We start from the raw sequence: 20668 nt of genomic DNA on the forward strand, positions 1-20668 counted from the left end.
ATATTTGGTTCAAAACTGCTCGTATAATTAACTTTATTTCTTGCGGCAAAAGGCAAGATTTTCTCCATTGATTCTTTTTTCTCCATAAATTATGTCTACTATCATATTAATTCAATTTATAATATTTCCCGCCATATATTTGGAAGAAAGACAATACTTCAAACCCTGAGTCATATTTTCTTTGCTCTTTTTTTTTCTTAAGTAAATTGGCCCCAAAAAAATTCATAACGTGACAATGCACTATTTATTGAATCTAATGGCCCCTCCAATAATTTAGTTTCATTTATATATAATTAGATGTCACATCACAATTGTAACTTCTAAAAACGAACATTTGGTTACATTTGGAGCGCCAAAATATTTGCACGGCATGGAAAGCTCGCGCTTCCTCGTGCTGTTCATGCAACCACCTCCGAAACCCGACCCCGAACATAGATTCTCCATCCCGCCAGAGTCAAAACAGCTGCATGGTCATTGTTTGAATTACGTCCAAAGGTCCTCGACGTTAACCAAATTCCACACGGTAATTTTTAGCATTCTCATCATCAAGTCAATTATTAGGAAAGAAGAAGAATAAAGTAATACCAAAAATTCTAGAAGCCACATAGGTGAATTTTTCCAATTCTATTCCAAGCAAAATTTAATCTATGAAATAAATAATCAGTAATATGCTTTTCGTATTTTGAGGATGCCACGAATATGCTTTCTTTGGTCTTCATTGCTCTATGCTTTTTGAAGAAGATTCATCTTTCTGATAATTTTTTTTTATAAATAAAAAAACAACTGCATAAAGCCATAGCAACCGTACCACAAACTTAGCATTTTTAAAGTCAAAATAATAATTGAAATTCATTCTAATCTGTCAGTCAAGCTATTGCAGGTTTTGTTATTAACGTGATATTATTTGTGTCATTTTATTAAATATTTAAGATTTTTATTTTTTTATATTAGGTCTATAGACCTTTCTTGTGATTGAAGAAATAATAATTGAAATTCATTAAATTTCTTGAGTTAAATTCACTTTGCCCCCCGAACTATGGGATGAAAGGGGGTTTGCCCTCTGACCTTCAAAATTAGGCAAATAACCCCCCGACCTAACCAAATAATAAGCAAGGTGCCTCTTGGACTGCATTCCGACCACATTTCTGGCCAAAACATGTCACATGCCGCTCATACACCAATTTAGATAGGGTAAAATTGTCACAAGGGAATAATTTATCAAAAACTGAAATTTTGCAAAAATTAGGGCACTTAATCGTCATTGAAACAAGAGAAGAAAGGAATGCTCGGAAATGTAATTCCATGAATGCTCGACTTTCTCGGACGTTCAATCTTTGCGAAAGCCATTGATGTCGGGTAAGCTAAATGAAGGCGATAATAATTCCATTAGTCCTACAGCATGCCTTTACGGTCTTAGAATGAACCCCTGGACTCATGTTGTTTAATTTGTACTCATACAAGTAGGTGCAACTCTAAAATTGCATTATTCACAACCCGTTCTAAAACAATGGATGTTTGATATTATTATACTATATCATCTAACCTCCCCCTCCCCCTCCCCCTCCCGCAAATCTGGTTGAGAATTATCCTTTTGATGAGATAAGTCATTCTTTTTGTTCCTTTTTTTTTTTTTTCTGTTTTGGTCATTAGTGAACTTACGGTCCCTAGCCTTCTCAATTCTTGATCAGACAATCGGGGTGTTGTGATCTGCGAACATTGGAGTCCCCTGAATGGGCGGGTAATGATGATGGGTGCACTAATTTATGCAAATTTTCAAGTTTAGATAATTTATTCTCTTATGAAGATTTTGCACGTCCAAATTGGCGTGTGAGCAGCATGTGAAATGTTTTGATCGGAAATGTGACCGGAATGTGGTCCAGGAGCCACCTTACTTATTATCAGGTTAAGCCGGGGGTACTCTGCCAAATTTTAAAAGTTGGGGGTAAACTCAATTATATCTCATCTTTTGGGAGACAAAGTACATTTAACTCAAATTTCGTTATGTCACTAAGGAAATAAAAAAGAAACTTTCAAAGGCATAGAAAATTTGGCCTCTGGAAAGCTAAAGCAATTATGATGTAAATAGAAGAATTTACTCGTTGCCTTTAACAAGAGCTTTTCTTGACCTCGATCTACCATAGTTCACACGGTAAGTTGCACCATCAAATGCATAAAACCGTGAAAGTCGAGGTAGCTAGGTCTCCAAAGGGTATAAACATGTGTATATGGAGGGTAAAGAAAGTTTTCCGTCATCTCTTTCGTAATTTGAGTAAAAATCAATTAGATTGCAGTAAATGAGCGGACAGTTAATTATGCGAGTAATATATCATGGTTAGTACCAATCATAGTAACTTTATTGATTTTTTTTTTGGTCACATGCATCATTGTGAAATAAGATCGTTATAATTTTTTTTTCTCCAATGGTGAGGTCGCCCTCTTCTTGTCTTCCGTTGATTATTAAAACAAAATGGACAATTAAACAAATAGTCAGTCCAAAATGAGAAAGCAAACAAAGCTGATACGATCTTACCACAAACCACTTGCTCTTTTTGTTTTTTTCCCATTTAAGGAGTAGTTTTTGTGTTAGGTAATTCTAATATGTCATATACTTTGTATTCAATGATATAATCTCAAATGATTCCATATTCTAAGGATCAATTTGACAAGGAAGTTATCAGCATTCCTCGCGATTGAACAAATCGCGCGATGTTCATTTGCATAATGACCCTTTTATAATTTCTATGCATAAATTTCATAAGATTGATGAACCCAGACAGACGGCATGAAACATCCCATATATCTCGTAATTAAATTTTTCCTCGGTAAGCATAATATTATACTACTACAATTTCTTTTTCTTTTTTTTTTTTGGTTGGATGAAATCTATCAACTATACATCATCAAATACAAGCAAGGCATGAAACAGATAAGCATATATATATATATATATGTATGTATATAAAGCGTGACATATGAATATTAATATTATATTTGACAAATTTAAAAAATGTTAATTACCTTTGATGAGCTGACCAAACTCGAATGGAATTAGTGGGGATTCGTTGAGTTTTTGAATATCAAAATACACACCGAAAAAAAGATTACATAATTATTTTTTCTCGGTGAAATTACAATGTACCTGGAACCAGTTGACTAACAACTCTTATTTGAGTGTCGGTTTGACACTATTCATGAGGTGCTTTTATTGAGATTTCGAATATCCACATTGCAAGGAAAGTTCTCACGTCCATATAAATTATTGTTGTTTTTCCCGTAAAATGACGTGATCACGAGATAATCAGAACGGTTAAAAAAGGTTCAATTTGCCGCGGAAAACGCTCCGGTCGACAGTTACTATTTCTTATTTGACCATTTTATGCTCGCAAATCAGGAAGCAGACATAACCCACGACTGTACGTAGTTTCGCTCTGCAAGAAAAGAAACCAAAAAGGTTTGCCGGTCGGCTTCGTCCTCTGCTTTTCCATTCTCATTTTTTCGGGTTGGATTTGATTTTTCCATTTTGGGGTCAATGGCGTCTCCTATAAAAATGGCTTCCTCCTCTGCCTCCCTCTCTCTTCATCGTCGTCACCATAACCACCACCTCCCCAGCCACCATTGTCTTGTCTCTCTCTCCCCACCATCAATGGACCCAATAAGCTCTCTCCCCCGCCTCTCCTCTTCCATGCCGCCACGTGCCCTCGACCCTATAAATTCTCCCTCTTCCTCCGTTAATTCGGGCACGCATGCCTCCGTCAGCTTCGGCTCTCCCTCCTCCTGCAACGGCTCCATGGGCATCTCCGGCGTCTCCAAGGCCAAGATCGTCAGGGGCGACTGTGGCTACGTCCTCGAGGACGTCCCTCACTTCTCCGACTACATCCGCGACCTCCCCGTACTCTCTCCTTCCCCTCATTGCTCCAAATGATTATGCCTGTTCACTGGGTTGGTTGTTGCTAATAGCCCCCAAGTTCATCTGATTGACGTATGAATCATGATTCATCCGAAACTGTCGATTTTCGTTTCGGTTTGGTTTCTTCTATCGAATTGATCGAGTTTATTTCGAGTATACCTCATGGACGTTCTGCTTATTTTTGGGTGTGTTGCTTGCAGAATTATCCTAATCCATTGCAAGACAACCCTGCATATTCTGTCGTGAAGTAAGTAGGAATTTGCTTCATTCTGATTGCTTCTGCTGCAAAATTCTTCATCACAATATTAATCATTGTTAATGTTCCAAAGTCCTGCACTGAGACATTGTCATGTTTCTCCTTGGCCAGGCAGTATTTTGTCGATTTAGACGACACCGTAGCCCAAAAGGTCCGCCCTTTTTCTTCGTTCTTTCCAGATTAAACTTCCACAGAGATGGCAACTTTGTGAGTATTATGATCTATGGATGATCGGTTCCGGGTACCCTGTATTTTTCATAATATCCGGACCCTACCCTGTAAGGGATAGGTTCCAAGATTTTGGAACCGGACCCTATCCTGTTGAATCATGGAATCGGAACCTATCCGGAACCTGTATTATACCACAAGTTCCGGGTACCCTGTTGGAACCTGTAAATTTTTTCTTTTCGCTAAATAAAATCGAAAATATCACATACATAATCAGTAATTACGCCAAATAGAATATCAACAAAATTTAGATTAATTCACAACAATGAAATAATAATATGTCTCATCAATCCATCGATAAAATTGAACATCCATAATACGATCTCACACAATAAGTGCCTATGTTTTGATTCATTAGAGGAGATAGTAACTTTACTCTTTCCTCTTTTTTTTTTAATAAATAATCGGTTCCGGGTACCTTATAGGCAGGAACCGGAACCGGAATCGATTTTCACAGGTTCCTAATTTTAATACCTGGAACCTACCATATTTTTAATACGAGCTACCCGAACCCTACCCGTTAGGGTAGGTTCCAACCGGTTCCGGATATACCCGGTACCCGTGCACACCCCTATTATGATCTGTGTGACTGACTCTGATTTTGCAGGTTATTGCTCATAAAAACGGCCCCAGAGGTCTCCATTTCCGGCGTGCTGGGCCCCGCCAAAAGGTATAGTTCTTCTCGTTGCTTCCTACATGGAACTTGAGATGCGAACGCTAGACAGCGAGTAATTGACAGAGGCTTCGATGCTTTTTAGGTGTATTTCGAATCAGATGACGTTCATGCATGCATCGTGACATGCGGGGGCCTCTGCCCTGGTCTTAACACAGTCATAAGGGAGATTGTCTGCGGCTTGTACCATATGTACGGTGTAAAGAAAGTCCTCGGAATAGAAGTAAGTATTTTGGTATGCTATTTACTACAATCAAATTTTGTGGTTCCTTTTTCTTTTCTTGAAAAAACACCAAAAAAGGCTGTAAAACTCGTGTTTACTTCATGCAGCACTCGATTATAACAGAATGCATTTGCTGCTCGAGAGAAATTTAAAAAAAGAACTACTTTCTGTGATTGTGCTGACTATGTTGCTGATGTTGATCTTTCAGAGATGTCCAATTAATCAATATTTTCGAATTTTATTGCAGGGTGGGTACAAGGGATTCTATTCTCGGAATACTGTTCTTCTTAATCCAAAGGTTGTAAATGATATCCATAAACGAGGTGGCACAATCCTTGGCACTTCCCGAGGTGGGCACGACACCACAAAGATAGTCGACAGCATTCAGGACCGGGGAATCAATCAGGTCTCTGAAAGGCATTTTCAATTTTATTTGAATTGAATTAGTCATTACTGCATGTGTAGATCAGAATTTAGTAACATGGATATCTGACCTGGTCTGAAAAGATTTCTTTAGCCAGCTTAATCGAAACCGTAATATCTCTTTGGGCTCCCTGATAATCAATGCAGAACCCATAGCAATCATAAATTCTTTGAGAAAAACTTTTTAGAGTGGATATTCATCAGAATCATCACCAGTAATGCATTGCGCATCTCATGGTCTCATGCTGAACTTCTCATCTCAGGTATACATAATAGGGGGTGACGGGACTCAAAAGGGGGCAGCCGTTATATTTGAGGTAAGGAAGTAATCTCTGTTATATAGTATGCAATATTGGTGATTTGCATATTAAGCTGATGCATGGAATTTCAATTCTTCTTGTAGGAAATTAAAAGACGAGGTCTAAAAGTAGCAGTTGCAGGGATTCCAAAGACCATCGACAATGACATTCCAGTAATTTCATTGCTGTATGAATTGTTCAAACATGATTAGATGAAACGGTTAAATTTTTGTTTGATTCATTTCCCGTGTCTGATTTCAGGTTACTGACAGATCCTTTGGATTCGACACAGCTGTAGAGGAGGCCCAACGTGCAATTAATGCTGCTCATGTTGAAGCTGAGAGCGTTGAGAATGGTATCGGCGTTGTGAAATTGATGGGACGCTACAGTGGTGAGCTTCTCGTATTTGCTTTCTCACTTGGTTGCTCAGTAAAAAAATGAGGTTAGGTTTAGTTCTAAAAAACTTGGAAACAACGAAGACTGGGAAAGAAAACATTACTTGCTTTGCACTTCAAAAACAAAATTTATTAGATCATAATAAAATGTGTCAGTTGTAATCCTAAAGAACCAGCATTTTCTTTTGGTTTTTTCTTTTTTTTCCCCTAAAGAAACATATGAAAAACTGAAACTGTTTGGCTGTGAAAGACACTCCAGTTCTTTGTTTTCCATTTCATAGATGCACCAGAATGCAGTATCAATTGTAAGTTTGCATTACCAAGGATGCTTTTGTTGATTTAAAGCATGGAACTGATTTTCATTTCCAGAAAGAACCTGAAGAAATATGGGAAGTTTTCATACAAAAAACAGAAAAGTGGAGATGTTTGCCGAAACCTGAAAGAGTCATCTGATTTGTTCCAAGTTAAATGAAATACAGTGAGGTTTTATGTTAGTCTCAAGTGGATAAGTGGATGCAGGATTTATTGCAATGCACGCTACTCTGGCAAGTAGGGACGTGGATTGTTGCTTGATCCCGGAATCGCCCTTCTATCTTGAAGGTGCCGGTGGACTTTTCGAGTTCATTGAGAAGCGGCTGAAGGAAAACGGGCACATGGTCATTGTGATCGCTGAAGGGGCAGGGCAGGATCTCTTTTCCGAAAGCATCCACTCTGTGGACAAGGATGCTTCTGGAAATAGGCTCCTGCAAGATGTCGGTCTATGGCTATCTCAAAAGATCAAGGTGTGGAATTATACATATAATATATTGCTTTTCAGATTTTCAGAACTGGTAACACTTTTGCTTCTTCTGTATATATCTGTGTGCTCATCGGATACTTGGTTTTGCAGGAGCATTTTGCCAAAAAAAATAAGATGGACATAACCCTCAAGTACATAGGTTCGTGACTTACAATCAGATTGCTTTACTTCTCTTCAGGCCTCCACACAATTGATTGAATCAAATGCTAATTTATTTCTAAATTGGCAGATCCGACATATATGATCCGTGCTGTACCAAGTAATGCCTCCGACAACGTCTACTGCACCCTTCTGGCTCAAAGCGCCGTTCATGGTGCGATGGCTGGTTATACAGGCTTCACGGTGGGGCTTGTAAATGGAAGACATTCTTACATCCCATTCTATGTGAGTACATTCAATCCATAATGCAGTCTTAGTTTCTCTGCATAACAATAGGGAAATATAGGGAAAACAGGATGTTTGGTTGCACTTATATTGAACAACAAGAAGAGAAAAATTGCAAAAAGTATATGCATCAGGAATCCATAGTGTTAATACTTCTCTTATTCGTGGCTTCTATTAACAGAGAATCACCGAGAAGCAGAACAAGGTAGTGATAACCGATCGGATGTGGGCGAGGCTCCTGTCATCGACCAATCAGCCTAGCTTCCTAAGTCCTAAGGACATCATCGAGGACAAGAAAGAAGGATCGTCGCCGGCATTGGTGGATGATCATGATACTGTGGACGGCTACTTGGTCAACAAAGAGATTAACTACTAGAGATCAACTGAACTTGATGTCCGGAGATAAATCTCCCGTTGATTTTGACTGTAATCCATTAATTCTTTTGGGTCTTCTGCAAGCCTCCTATTTAATGGCATTCCACTTCATAGGGTATTAAAATGTTGTATAGTACAATAAAGCAATAAGAGGTGCAAGAATTAGGTCTTCCTTCCCAATCCCTCCTCCCATTATATCATAAGTTTTGGGACGTATTCCCACAAGAAATTCACTAATGATTGTCTTAACAATATCTTAAATAAGGATGATATTTTTTTCCCTTCTCCTGGGTAGTTCGAGCCCAATCGGTCCACTAAGAAATAAATTTTCCATTATGAATTTTCTTCATTTATAAGATACAAACCAATAGACCATATTTAAGAAGAAGAGATGCAAAATCAATGAACTAACCAATGTTAGTAAGGTGCAATTACCTAAGAACGTTCGTGGTATCAGATGAGTGAGAAAAATTGTACCGTGATATTCGCTCGGCGATGCTATAATCACAAGCACGGTACCGAAGAAGTTGACAAAGGGTCATCCATTATTCTACATAACCACATACATACTTAATTTTCCAGGAAAGAAATCCATGCTGAAGATTGAGGCTGAAGTGGTACGGGTTTGCGATCGAGGGTCTGACTCTTTGGTTGGCCCGCAAGGGAGCTGAAATTTATCCAGACTAGTAACTGATAAGATCACCAAAATATTCTCAATTCTTATCTTAACTCTTGAAGTTTCTGATTTGGATCTAGAGTGCGCGCGGCGTGAAATCGGAGGAATTTGGTGACAAATGCAAGTTAAATGGATAGCCCCCATGGTCCTTCAAGATGACAGGAGCAATGGAAAAGGAAAGCGTAATCTCGACAAGAACAAGAATGGACGATACTCTTTCATTCACAGCACATAAACCCTCGGTCTAGATGATAAGAGCAATATCTTTCACACATAAAATTGGTCATCATATATCTACGATTCTCCCTTATTTTATATTACCATGTTATTCGGTCCAAATATTTGTAGATAATCACATATGTGGAGGAAATATCTAATTAGATTAGTCGGCTATCACCTATAACTGATAGATCCTGACCGATCTTTTCGCTTATTCAAGTTGGCTAGGATCTCATTTGGTCGGGCTTAAATATCCTACAATAACATAGACCGCCTTTGCCAGTTCATATTAAAGACCTTCAAAACTGTGCTATTACATAATTCACATATTTTATATTCAAAGTTATCTACTTAGCTAACTAACATTATTTTATTTATATTTAATGATGGAGTAAATGCTTCCCAAAAATTACATAAATTAAATATTGAAAAATATTGTTGCGGAAAAACACAAATATATATATATATATATATATGGACTTAGTAGAGGATTTTTTTATAGACAAAATACAGTTTAGCTTTGCAATTTACAAATGGGAAAATACACTTTTGGATTTTGATACTTAATCTTTAGCGTTTTCATCGTTTTTCTCCTAAACCTCTTTTATGGTCATTCTCATCCCCAACCTTTTGCATTTTTCTACTTTCCGTTAATGGAGGTGACGTGGCATTTTTAAAAAAATTAAAAAAATAATTTTATGAAAATTTAAAATTAAAAAAAAAAACCCAACGCTCCCACCTCTCCCATTTCCCCTGATTTCAGAGAATTGAATTTTCCCCGATCTCTCAAATCGGAGGGGTGGACGCATCCCCACTAGCTACCAGCCCTTCAATGGAGGTCACTGGTGGGGTCCGACCCTGCCGGCGACCTCCGTTACCCGGTAGGGGGCACATTCCCCCAACTCTTGTTCCTTTTTTTTTTTCATTTTCATTTTTTTATTTCAGTTTTTTATAATTTTTGCATGTTTTAGAAATTTCAAAAATTATAATTGTTCTAAAAATTAGTTTTTGGATGGAAAAAGGGTTGTTTAACATAAAAGTAGACGGTAGGACTAAAGTGGCAAAAAAAAGCTGAACGTTGAGGATGAGAATGAAAAAAATTGGTTTAAGATAATAACGTGGAAGGTTGATGATCAAAAGTGTATTTTTCCCTTTACAAATTTGATGCAAATCAACCTGCCAAAACCATGAATTGTATAGTCAAATGCTTGGATAAAATTTTAAATTGTTTCTAGTAATAAATAATACTAGGCTCTAACCATATGTACCGCGATGTAACAATAATTATATTGATCTATTACATTCATGGGAATTGATTTAAAAGAAAAAACATTAATGGTGAGAATAATAAAAAGTAAGAATTGGAGATAAAATTTGAAAAAGAAATACAGATAATGTGATAGAATGTGAGATCAGGAGGTTGAGAGAGGAGAGATTAAAATGAGAAGAGATTGATACATGAGAGTAAATAAAGATGAGAGAATGATATTAAATGGATAGTTTTGTCCATCGACTCTTTTATTTTATTTATATTATACGTAAATTGATTTAAAAGAAAAAATATTAATGGTGAGAATAATAAAAAGTAAGAATTAGAGATAAAATTTGAAAAAGAAACAAAGATAATATGATAGAATGTGAGATCATGAGGTTGAGAGAGGAGATATTAAAATAAAAAGAGATTGATACGTGAGACTAAAGAAATATGAGAGTATGATATTAAATGGATAGTTTTGTCCATCGACTCTTTTATTTTATTTATATTATACATAAATTAATAATATGGAATGTTTTCAACTTTTCAACCATTTTATAAATGAGGAGGTAATTACAAAATCGAATTTTCATTTAAATAATAGTATAAGATATATAAGATAAGATAGATGTGATAAGAAGTATAAGAATATGAATATGTATTGTGAAAAGTATTATTTTTGTGATCATAGCAACAAGGAAACTCTTCCTTCTTGTGTTTCCCAATTGCATCTCAACCAGGAAAACTCGGGAAAACAGAAACGGAAAATCTGAGTAATTTACTTGTCCGAGAAAAATTTGTGTTTTCCCCCTTCTTGCACGCAGAAGAAACGTCAAACCGTCCTGCCACCCCAAAACGACAGCGTTTCGTATCCGCCATTGCTGCAGACCTCGGCACAGGCCACCGTCGTCAACGACAAGAGCAGCCACCAGCCATCGGATCGGAGGGAGAATCAAAACCAACCACCCCCCCCCCCCCCCCCCTCTCTCTCTCTCTCTCTCTCTGTTTGTCTGTCGGAGTGCAAATGGGGATCCGATTCATACTGATGGTGAACAAGCAGGGCCAAACCCGGCTGGCCCAGTACTACGAGTACCTAACCCTAGAAGAAAGGCGGGCCCTTGAAGGCGAGATCGTCCGCAAATGCCTCGCCCGCACCGAGCAGCAGGTTCTTTTTCTTACTTCCTTTACGCCGCTTAATTCCCATCCACTTGCTGCGTTCGCTCCTTTCCATCAGATTCGATTCAGATCGTATCGTCAAGTATCAATGCTGTCGGTTCCTCTTCCCAATTTGAACTGCGGGAGATTTGATTTCGGACCAATTCTCGGCTGTCATTGCGTGAATTTGGCTCCTTTCATGCAGTTGATGTGTAATTGATCTCCTTGTCGACAAACCGACTTGTCCCGCTGTCTGAGCTTCTGTGCTGCATTTCATGTTGATCTGTGGAGTTGCATTGGTGGGATGAGGGGTTTGGACGATGATTGACTGAACTTCGACTTAATCATGAGTTGTTTGCCGATGATAATTGTTCCACAAAGGGTTTGCTTTGGTTACGAGATATTCTCCGGTGTGCTGTTTCCAACTGCAAAAATCTTGATTAGAATTTACCTCTTCCAGTTCTCCTCAGTGAGAATTGCATGAAGCTTTTGGCTAAGAGCAACCGAGCATTATCCTTTGGCTTGTATCCAATTTTCGAAGTGGGGGAATTATATGATCCCGCGTCTGCTTTAGTTTGTGAATCAGTAGCAATGCTGTGGCTTACAGTTGGCTGTAGAAGGAATAGAAAAAGAATCATCCTCTTCTGCTGGCTGACTTCACAAAGGTGTGATTTTACGAGGGTAGCTGAAGTTTGTAATAAAGTGAGAACGTTTCTGTTGGTTCTATTAACAGTTTGCCAGAGCTTCTCTAGTTTAATAAGCCTATGATTGGGTGATCAATGCTGTCCTACAAAGTAGAGCCAATTCCAAGATGAAAGTGGGAGTTTTGGTGGTGAGGATGGTGCTTTGAAGTTGCAATTTAGATCTTTCCATTGTTGCTGAGTAGTCCGAAAGAACAATTAGCCTTATGGTGACTTGTCAGTGAATCAGTGGCTGTTGTCTGCTACTTAGCCCTTGTAGTGTTATAAGAAAGTCTGCTACTAGTCCTGACATTTCCAAGCTCTCTCTGCATGCCTTGATCAGTGAATCTGCCAGTGTGACTGTTAGCCAAATCAGTCCGGTTAGGTTCTGTTTATCATTTTCTTGAAGGGGTATGCCTATTACCGTCACATTTGATATTTGTCTTGCTTGCCTGTAATAGCACAAGGATCATTTCTTCCTGGTGGAAGAGAATGTTGCAGAAGCTCGCAATATATTTCTATTCTCAAGCTTTATATCCATCTCAGTGGGGACTAACTCTCAATTGCTTTTACACGATGATTACAGTGTTCGTTTGTCGAGCATCGGAACTACAAAATCGTATACAGGCGCTATGCCTCGCTTTTTTTCCTGGTTGGAGTAGACAATGATGAGGTAAACTGCTCTTCGTATTGCTTAAGAATGGATTTAGGCTTTTTAGCTTGAGAGTGAATCCTCGGCGTTTATGTTTAGCTAAGCTTACAAAATTGTATTTTGTATCTTCCTGTCACAGAACGAGCTTGCAATTTTGGAGTTCATACATCTTTTGGTGGAAACAATGGACCGGCATTTTGGTAATGTGGTATGTTCTACGACGTTTCTGTTTGCTGATGGCTCATTGAATAACGACGCATTTAAATTTTTTCCTTCCTCTTTAGGTACCGACCATTTAATGGCTCCATGATTTCACAGGAATTGACTTTTTCCTTTTTCCTTTTCCCATTGCCCCTGCAGTGTGAGCTTGATATAATGTTCCACCTGGAGAAAGCACACTTTATGCTGGAGGAGATGGTCATGAATGGGTGCATCGTGGAGACTAGCAAATCAAACATTTTGATGCCGATACAACTCATGGACAAAACTTCGTGAAATAATGTCATTTACAGTTTCATTTTCCTGTATTGTCTCAAGAAAGCTCAAGCGACTTCGACACTTTGTATGCTAAGTAACATGTTCAACAGCTTGATTCATTGATCTTTATCATTTTGTAAAGCATCATGGGATTTATTCCATTAAAATTTTCTTGTGATACTCGGACTGAAATTACTCGTAAGTGCTTGGGAATGAATTATCTTCAGAACCATAGTTGTGATTCTTCTTTGGTTCTCTCTAGCACACTGCAGCAGGTGCCTGCAGTTTTTTAAGGAGAATTAATCAGATGTTTTTATGATGTTGAACGGTGATCCAACGTTGTCAAGTTTTACGTATTGTTCGCTAGAGTCACTCAACTTTCAACAAACATCTGTATCAAACCAAACCTGCAGCGGTTTTTTTTCGTTTGCAGATCAGGTTCAACTGAACCATATTCGACTAATCTAAAAAGTGGAATCCATTAACGAAAGAAGTTATAAACGTCCAAATAATACTTCATTAACCACATTGATCGATACAAACGTCCAAATAACACTTCGTTAACCACATTGATCGTTCTCCACAAAATTCGAAGTACTAAATACATAAGGAACACATTCTACTGCTATAAATTTGGTGAACCATTTTATATTCACACCATCCAACGGAACCGCTAATGTATATGCACGTTAAAATGCAGACCTTATACTAACTACAAGATGATTATGAGTACTCCCGGGTTTGCCTGCAAATGTTGCAATCAAAATCAAACAGCAGCTGGTCTACCGTCTTTTCTCGGGTCACTGACAGCAGTGAGGGTCCCGTGAAATACTCGAAAATTTTCTGAGTCCTGAATTTTACGGCCAAAAGCAATGTGCTTTTGATCCATGGAATCTCCAAGACTCTGTACCACCAGCTGGACTATAGCTCCAGACGGCCTAGCTTCCAACTTGTGACCCCTCTCCTCTAAGAAGAGCTTTCTCTCCTCAGAAAACTCAATACGGTCTCCATCAATGCAAGTGAAGTTCTCGTACAAGACCACGTTAGGTGTTAGCTGCAAAACAAGTAAATGGGTTTAGACCAAATCATTGATTTTCCTGAGCACTAAATTTATTGAAGGTCGATTGAGGAATCGAAGGGAGGAGGAGGATAAACCCTGTGGTAGATTCTTGGACTCTGAACTGCAGCTAGCGGGTCCATTCCGAGGACAAAGTGGTTCAGGAAGACTTGGGTGACTGCTGGAATTATATTCAGCCCTCCACTTCCACCGATCACTCCAGCCAGTTCATTATCCTGCAAAGTTCCATTAGAATTTATTTCTCCATGGTGGAAAGTTTGCACAAACAATTAATGCCGGCTTCTCATGAAAGTCTTCCTAAGCTTCCACTTGATTAATCTGACATCAAGCTATACTATAGAAAAGGGAATTGAAAATCCATCGAAGGACAGTGCTAGCCTATACCTTGGTGATAATGAGAGGTGTCATCGAAGACAGAGGTCTCTTGTTTGGTTCAATGAAATTTGCCGGGGCTGGGGGAAGGTGATCAGGAGTTATCTCTGTTGGAATCGAGAAGTCTCCCATCTCGTTGTTAAGCACAATTCCAGTCGAAGGAGAGAGCACCCCGCCCCCAAAAGGATAATTAACAGTTGTAGTCATTGAAACAGCATTTCGCTCAGAATCTACAATCCCAAAATGGCTCGTTCCACGATCCCATAACTGGCTCCACCTGCCAATAGAGCATTAGAACACTAAGATTGTTAAGACCATGCTCGGCATGTATTTCGTGTACATGCTATTACAAGCTTAAGTTTTTTCCGGAAAAATCCACCACTTCAAATCACTCATAAAAGCAGAAGCTAGGTTTTTGAATCTCTGTGACCTCAAATTCCTTTTAATTTTCAAATTTATTGTCGTCCACATTATTCCAAGTTCGTCTGCAAATGTCCAGCATCAGTTACATGTGCCAAACCGTACTAAGATTTCAGGAAAGTTGATCAGCTGAAAACATAGTGGTCGGATCTGGAATCTGAAGTGTAAAGGGAGGAGAGCGTACTTGTACATGTAGTACGGCAAAGGGAAGGTTGTGTTATCAAATATCTTCTCCCTTATCTGCTCAGCAAAAGATGGGGAGAGCATCTCGGACACATATTCATCAACGCTTACAAATTTGGGGTCTCCCAAATTCATTCGAACGGCAAACATGTGCTTCAGCGACTCCACCAACCGGTGCAAACCAAGATCCCCTTTTGCAGCATTAGGGCTCCCATAACTATTGAAGATGTTCATAACCTATTGTATTGACATTGAAACATCAAAATTAGCCACAGTAAGAAGAAATATCTTAATTTGATCTTCCCATCATTATCCTGGTGTTGGCCATAAACAAATATAACACAGTCGAAAAAGGATACTCAAATGTTGCAAATAACCACTAACCTCTTGTCTTACTTATGCAAGTCCATATCGTTTCACGAAATATCAAATACTGTCCTGTTTCTTTAGGGCTATGGCATTAAAAACCTCTATAAAGGAAGTTCCAACAATGTCATCAATATTGCAATGTTTCTTTTCCAGAAACTAGTACGGAAAGACATCCATAATATCCTATTGGGAATGAAAGCAGGAGAAAAGAAGTAAAACGAACTTACCAAAGAAAGGCCAGCAGTCCCACTAGAAGGAGGTGGCATCCCAAATATCGTATATCCCATCACCTCTGCAGACATTGCTTCAATGATATCCACTTTATAGTTCCGTAAATCTTCCATCGTTAGAATCCCTCCCACCTCTTTCACATCCTTCACCAACTTCTCGCCAACGGTCCCATTGTAGAATGCCTGTGGCCCATTCTGAGCAATCTCCTCTAAGCTTCGACCCAGCTCTATGTTATAGCATGTTTCACCTGCCCTTAACAACTTCCCCTTTGGTGCAAACACTTTCTTTAGCCCGGGATCACTAGTAATTGTACTTGCCCACTCAGCTATGTTCTTTGCAAGGTAAGGGGCGACCACAAAACCTTCCTTTGCCAGTCTTATTGATGGTTCGAATAACGTTCTCCAAGGCAATCGTCCATACTTCACCCAGGCCTCGTGGAGACCTGCTATCTCACCAGGGACTCCCATGGACAGTGCTCCAAAGTACTTGGCCATCGGATTTTTTGCATACATGTCCTGTTAATTGAGTCCAAAATTATCACTCAAGTTAAGGATGATGATAACTTCAAACCAAGTACTGAATAAGCCCATCTCAAAGATGTTGATGGAAGACAATCCATGGTACTTGACTAAAATGCTGTGGAAATCCTACCAGAAAAAAAAAATGCTGTCTCAATTATCATTTCTACCACATGAAGCAGGCCATGGGAAATTTCTGTTTCACTATTATAGCCATAGGAGAGGAAAGTAAGTTTACCTTCGAGGCAGCGAGAGGAGCAGTTTCCCTCATATCAAAGGCCTCAGCCTTTGAGGTTGAGGGAGATCGGACAATCATGAAGGCTCCCCCACCAATCCCACTAGCCATCGGATTAACAACACCTACACATATTGCCGTAGCTACTGCTGCATCAACAGCATGCCCTCCTCGCCGAAGCACTGATGCCCCAATCTCAGAACAACGGCCATCGTCGGCAGCCACAACTCCCTTCCCGGACTCGACAATTCCAGCATCATTCGCTTGGACTCTTTTATTGTCATAAGTGATTACTCCTCTGAGTACATGGAGCTTTAAATCTCCCGAGACTGAGAGACCTAGAACTGGATATTAAACATAAAGCATTTGTCAGCATTGGATTTGATTAGTTCTTCTTCTATATGAGTGGCAAACTAAAGAAGATCACATTTACAAGAGGTAAATCTTCATGAATACTCGTAATATTAAAAACTGTACAAATATGCAACAGAGACATGCGCTTCGCTAGCAAATGAGTTATATGCCCCATTTTGACTTATCAATCAAATTTGGCATATATTACAAGGGGGAAAAAAGAAGAAACACGAAAATTCATTTCGTAATTTTGTACAAATTCAGTAATGAAAAGGGGTGAATTTTCGTACAACTGGCTTGTACAGGTCAATCAATGATCTACTGACAGACCATGTGATGCCTCATGAACAATACTAATCGTCCATTAATTTCTATCCCGGTTTCTGAATAAGAAGAATCCCATTTCAGAGGATCAATTCCGGAAGCAAATTTGGCTGTCAAATTGGTGACTGTTGACTAGATTCAGCTCAGAAATCACCTTAACAATTTCAAGAGATGACTCCAACATAAGATTCACAATCAACGACGGCAAACATGCAATCAAGAACTAAAAAAGTCAACTCAGAACCAAAACAGAAGAAAACAGCAAATACGCTCTCAATTCGGACATGTCTATTACTATGATCAAAGCACAAAACAAAGCCCATTTCAAAATATTGATTTTTCCTCCAAGTTCAGGTGTCACTCTGTTGCATTGACCGAGGAAATTACCGCAAAAAAGAACAGTCAACAGGAACAGGGGCACAATCAAGACATGAACACTTTGAGCAGCATTCTTGATTGAAACCCAACAAAAAAGCAGAGACAAAATTGGCAGAGAAGAAGAGAAGAAGTCGTCTTACATGTAACAGCAATGAATGCGAGGAAGAAGCAGATGGCTCTCACCCAACTGCTCCTCTTCCTCCTCTTGATCTGAGCATCATTCACCAAACCATCACTGCCCAAGAGTGGAGATTCCATGCTCTGTTGCTCCATTCCCTCCAGAATCTCTCTTTCCCCCCAAGATAAAGGGGGAGAGAGAAACAGAGAGAGGGGGGGTGGGGGGAGTTGGAGGTTGAGACTGTTAGGTTCTAATCACAATGTGAGATGATTGGCGGGGGCTTATTAGGTTGCATTTGATTCAGGCGGGTCACTCTTTTTTTCTATTTATACGCTTTATTAAAATATTAATTCTTAATTACTATATATTAGCATTTGGTGGTAGGTCTGATTTTTATATTTGACTTTTTAATGTCTTGTTTTCCTCTAATTTCGTCCATTTGAAAAATCAATTACTCTTTTTAATTTTCGATGTGCATCTTAGTATTCAAAAAAATAGATCCCGAATAATTCAGTCTAATCTGAATCGACTTATTAAATGGTGAAACTCTTCAAATATAAACTTTTTCTATTCACAAACAATATTAAAATCTTATCTGATACCTTATTTAAGAGAAATAAACGTCGAACCAATTTATCTTGGTAAACCAATTGGTTTTTCCATCTTGAGGGACAAAGGCAGGCAGAGGAGGAATTTGGGAAACTCCGACCCTGAAGCTCAACTACCTTTGGAAATATTAGAAATATCGACAGCGACTTAATTATTATTATTATTATTATTAATTTTCCAGTAAATAACGTGTCTGCGTACGACGATGATGTGGACCACACGTGCTTAAAAAGAGGAGTGGAAGTTGGGGCTGTTTTTCTCTTTAGCCCCTGACAGGAATCTCCTTTTACACCACCATGCGAGCTAATTTTGGAGCTCTTAAACAATTTTCTTATTATTATAAATGGCAATCTGGATTGAAAATTGGTATGGGATATAACAAAAAATTTTAAATGGTCTTGTTTTATAGTTATATGATGAGAAAAATCAATAAGATTATTTCAAATAAGAATAATAATGATAATTATTCGATTAATTAATATTTATTAGGAAGACAGTGGGCTCACCTTAGTGGGCAATGTATACCAAAAAAATTGATGAATCACATTTCACTTTGCATGATAATGTCCCGTTATAGTTCATTGAATATCCTATGTTATATAATGAGAAAGATGTTGCAAGATTTAAGTAATTTATTTCAGTTATTTCGAATTTTTAAAGGAATTCCATTAATAACTGGCCGTTCTGACTCTGAATTCTTATTCCATCTCCTCTAAAGGTGAAGATTCTCCTGACTACATGTCCTTTTTATAAGTTTCAATCAAATAGAATTGTGAAGGAAATTTGAAAATAATATATAAGGAATGTCCAACTATTATATTGTTCCATATTCGATCATTTTATCTATTACCCTCAGAGAAGAAGAGCCGAGCGAGGAAGGGGATAAACCGAAAGAGTAAAAGAATGAAGGATTTCTCCCTGCAACAAATAATCTTTTCCCTAGCCTACATATTGTGTGGACCTATCAATAAATAAATAAATTTGTAATAATTTTTTGGCCAATAAAAATAAATTTTTTGACTGGTAGAATTTGGAAGTTCAATATTGATAACCTCCATCTCTATAATTCTCTCAATTTTTAGAATACGATAGTATAATGAAATTATAACGCTTAATTATTACATTAAATATTAAAAATAAAGATTAATTTTTTCCTTAAAAACTGCAGATATTTATTGATAAACTAAACAAATTTGGCGACAAATGCAAATACATTATACTTTACTAACATCGCCATCTATTTAGGATTAAGAGGTTCTTGGATCAATTCTTTAATCTAATTATTCATACTATTTATTCTCCCTCTCCTATGTGTTCCCTTCCAAGCCCATGAATTTCGTATAATAATAATAAAAAAAGAATTACAAACACCAATTCACGTCATAAGGAATAATAATTTATTTCGCAATGAATGAACCCGTACTTATATGGATAATACAATCTGCCAACATCATATAATATAAAAGTGTAAAAGTTAGAAAGAATTTGAGAATCATTAATCTACATACGCAACTTATCGTCGAATATTTGACAATATCGTGGCCAAGTTCATTATTATCATATGGACAGACCATAAATTCTGATCTTTGAAGAAATTAATCAGGAAAAGTAATTACCCCACGGGAGGAAAATTAGTTCGTCTCAGATTGTGTGGACGTCACTGAATATGGAATACTTTAGAAATTATTTTCCCAAAATTAGAAATTTCGCAATTCCTCGCCCACCCAAAAAGATTCTATCCGGGCAGGTTAGTCCATAAAGTAAAGTTTCGACAATGACAAAGTGCCAAGTGGACTGCCGACGTCATCGATGACCGTACCATATATAAGCGGAAAATCTCATTATTGCCGCATTATATTACGTGAAAACGCCACCGGAATCTTTGACTCTTTAGATAAGAATCAATGAGGAATAAAATCGCGAGGGAATTCGAATTTAGAGGAATTAGAATTGAGATTTTTCTTTTTTCTTTTGTTGGGTGACAGAACAACTTATCCACATGATTTAAGACCGTGTACAAGAAATAAATAAATAAATTATAAAACATAAAAAGGAAGCTGCGATCCGGGGCTCGTAAGGACTAAACTAGTTGCCGGCGGACTACCAAGGGCCTAAGGTGACGGCACATGGAGGCTGCGGATGGTTTGCTTAGTATACTAAATTTTTAAAATGTCACTATGAAAAATTAAGTATATACTTAACAGGTCCTAATATTGTTAATTTAATTCTGTTTTGCTTAGAATTATACGTTTTTGTGAAATTTGTTAAAAGTTATGAATTTGTAAATATTGTGATTTAGTTTTCCAGTGGTCAATTTTCTGAAATTTACCTATACATGACTAGCAAATTTTTGTGTCAATGGATTAAATTCTACAAATTTTGATGTTATAATGCGCATATACA

At 38.0% G+C, this 20668-nt stretch overlaps 3 protein-coding genes across 3 annotated transcripts; 2 read left to right on the forward strand and 1 right to left on the reverse strand.

Annotated features, from left to right (window-relative positions):
- The first annotated feature begins 3444 nt into the window (after positions 1–3444).
- On the forward strand, positions 3445–8142 carry LOC116194711 (ATP-dependent 6-phosphofructokinase 3-like). The gene is made up of 13 exons (XM_031523595.1): positions 3445–3889; positions 4108–4154; positions 4275–4314; positions 4999–5061; positions 5150–5287; positions 5535–5693; positions 5974–6027; positions 6114–6182; positions 6271–6400; positions 6924–7186; positions 7294–7342; positions 7433–7587; positions 7769–8142. Exons 1-13 carry the CDS (start codon positions 3530–3532, stop codon positions 7961–7963), a joined length of 1722 nt encoding a protein of 573 aa, XP_031379455.1. The 5' UTR covers positions 3445–3529; the 3' UTR covers positions 7964–8142.
- Positions 8143–10884: 2742 nt separating this feature from the next.
- LOC116194076 (AP-4 complex subunit sigma) lies at positions 10885–13308 on the forward strand. The gene is made up of 4 exons (XM_031522791.1): positions 10885–11277; positions 12534–12620; positions 12739–12807; positions 12960–13308. Exons 1-4 carry the CDS (start codon positions 11137–11139, stop codon positions 13092–13094), a joined length of 432 nt encoding a protein of 143 aa, XP_031378651.1. The 5' UTR covers positions 10885–11136; the 3' UTR covers positions 13095–13308.
- Positions 13309–13570: 262 nt separating this feature from the next.
- LOC116196877 (glutathione hydrolase 3) lies at positions 13571–17919 on the reverse strand. Its single transcript, XM_031526801.1, has 7 exons — positions 17679–17919; positions 16486–16826; positions 15726–16244; positions 15131–15366; positions 14539–14803; positions 14232–14369; positions 13571–14130 (listed from the first exon to the last, which is right to left on the reverse strand). The coding sequence occupies exons 1-7, from the start codon at positions 17809–17811 to the stop codon at positions 13843–13845; spliced, it is 1920 nt and encodes a 639-aa protein (XP_031382661.1). The 5' UTR covers positions 17812–17919; the 3' UTR covers positions 13571–13842.
- Between the last annotated feature and the right edge of the window lie 2749 nt (positions 17920–20668).

Source organism: Punica granatum, chromosome 2, assembly GCF_007655135.1.
Source record: "Punica granatum isolate Tunisia-2019 chromosome 2, ASM765513v2, whole genome shotgun sequence".
NCBI classification, from domain to species: domain Eukaryota; kingdom Viridiplantae; phylum Streptophyta; class Magnoliopsida; order Myrtales; family Lythraceae; genus Punica; species Punica granatum.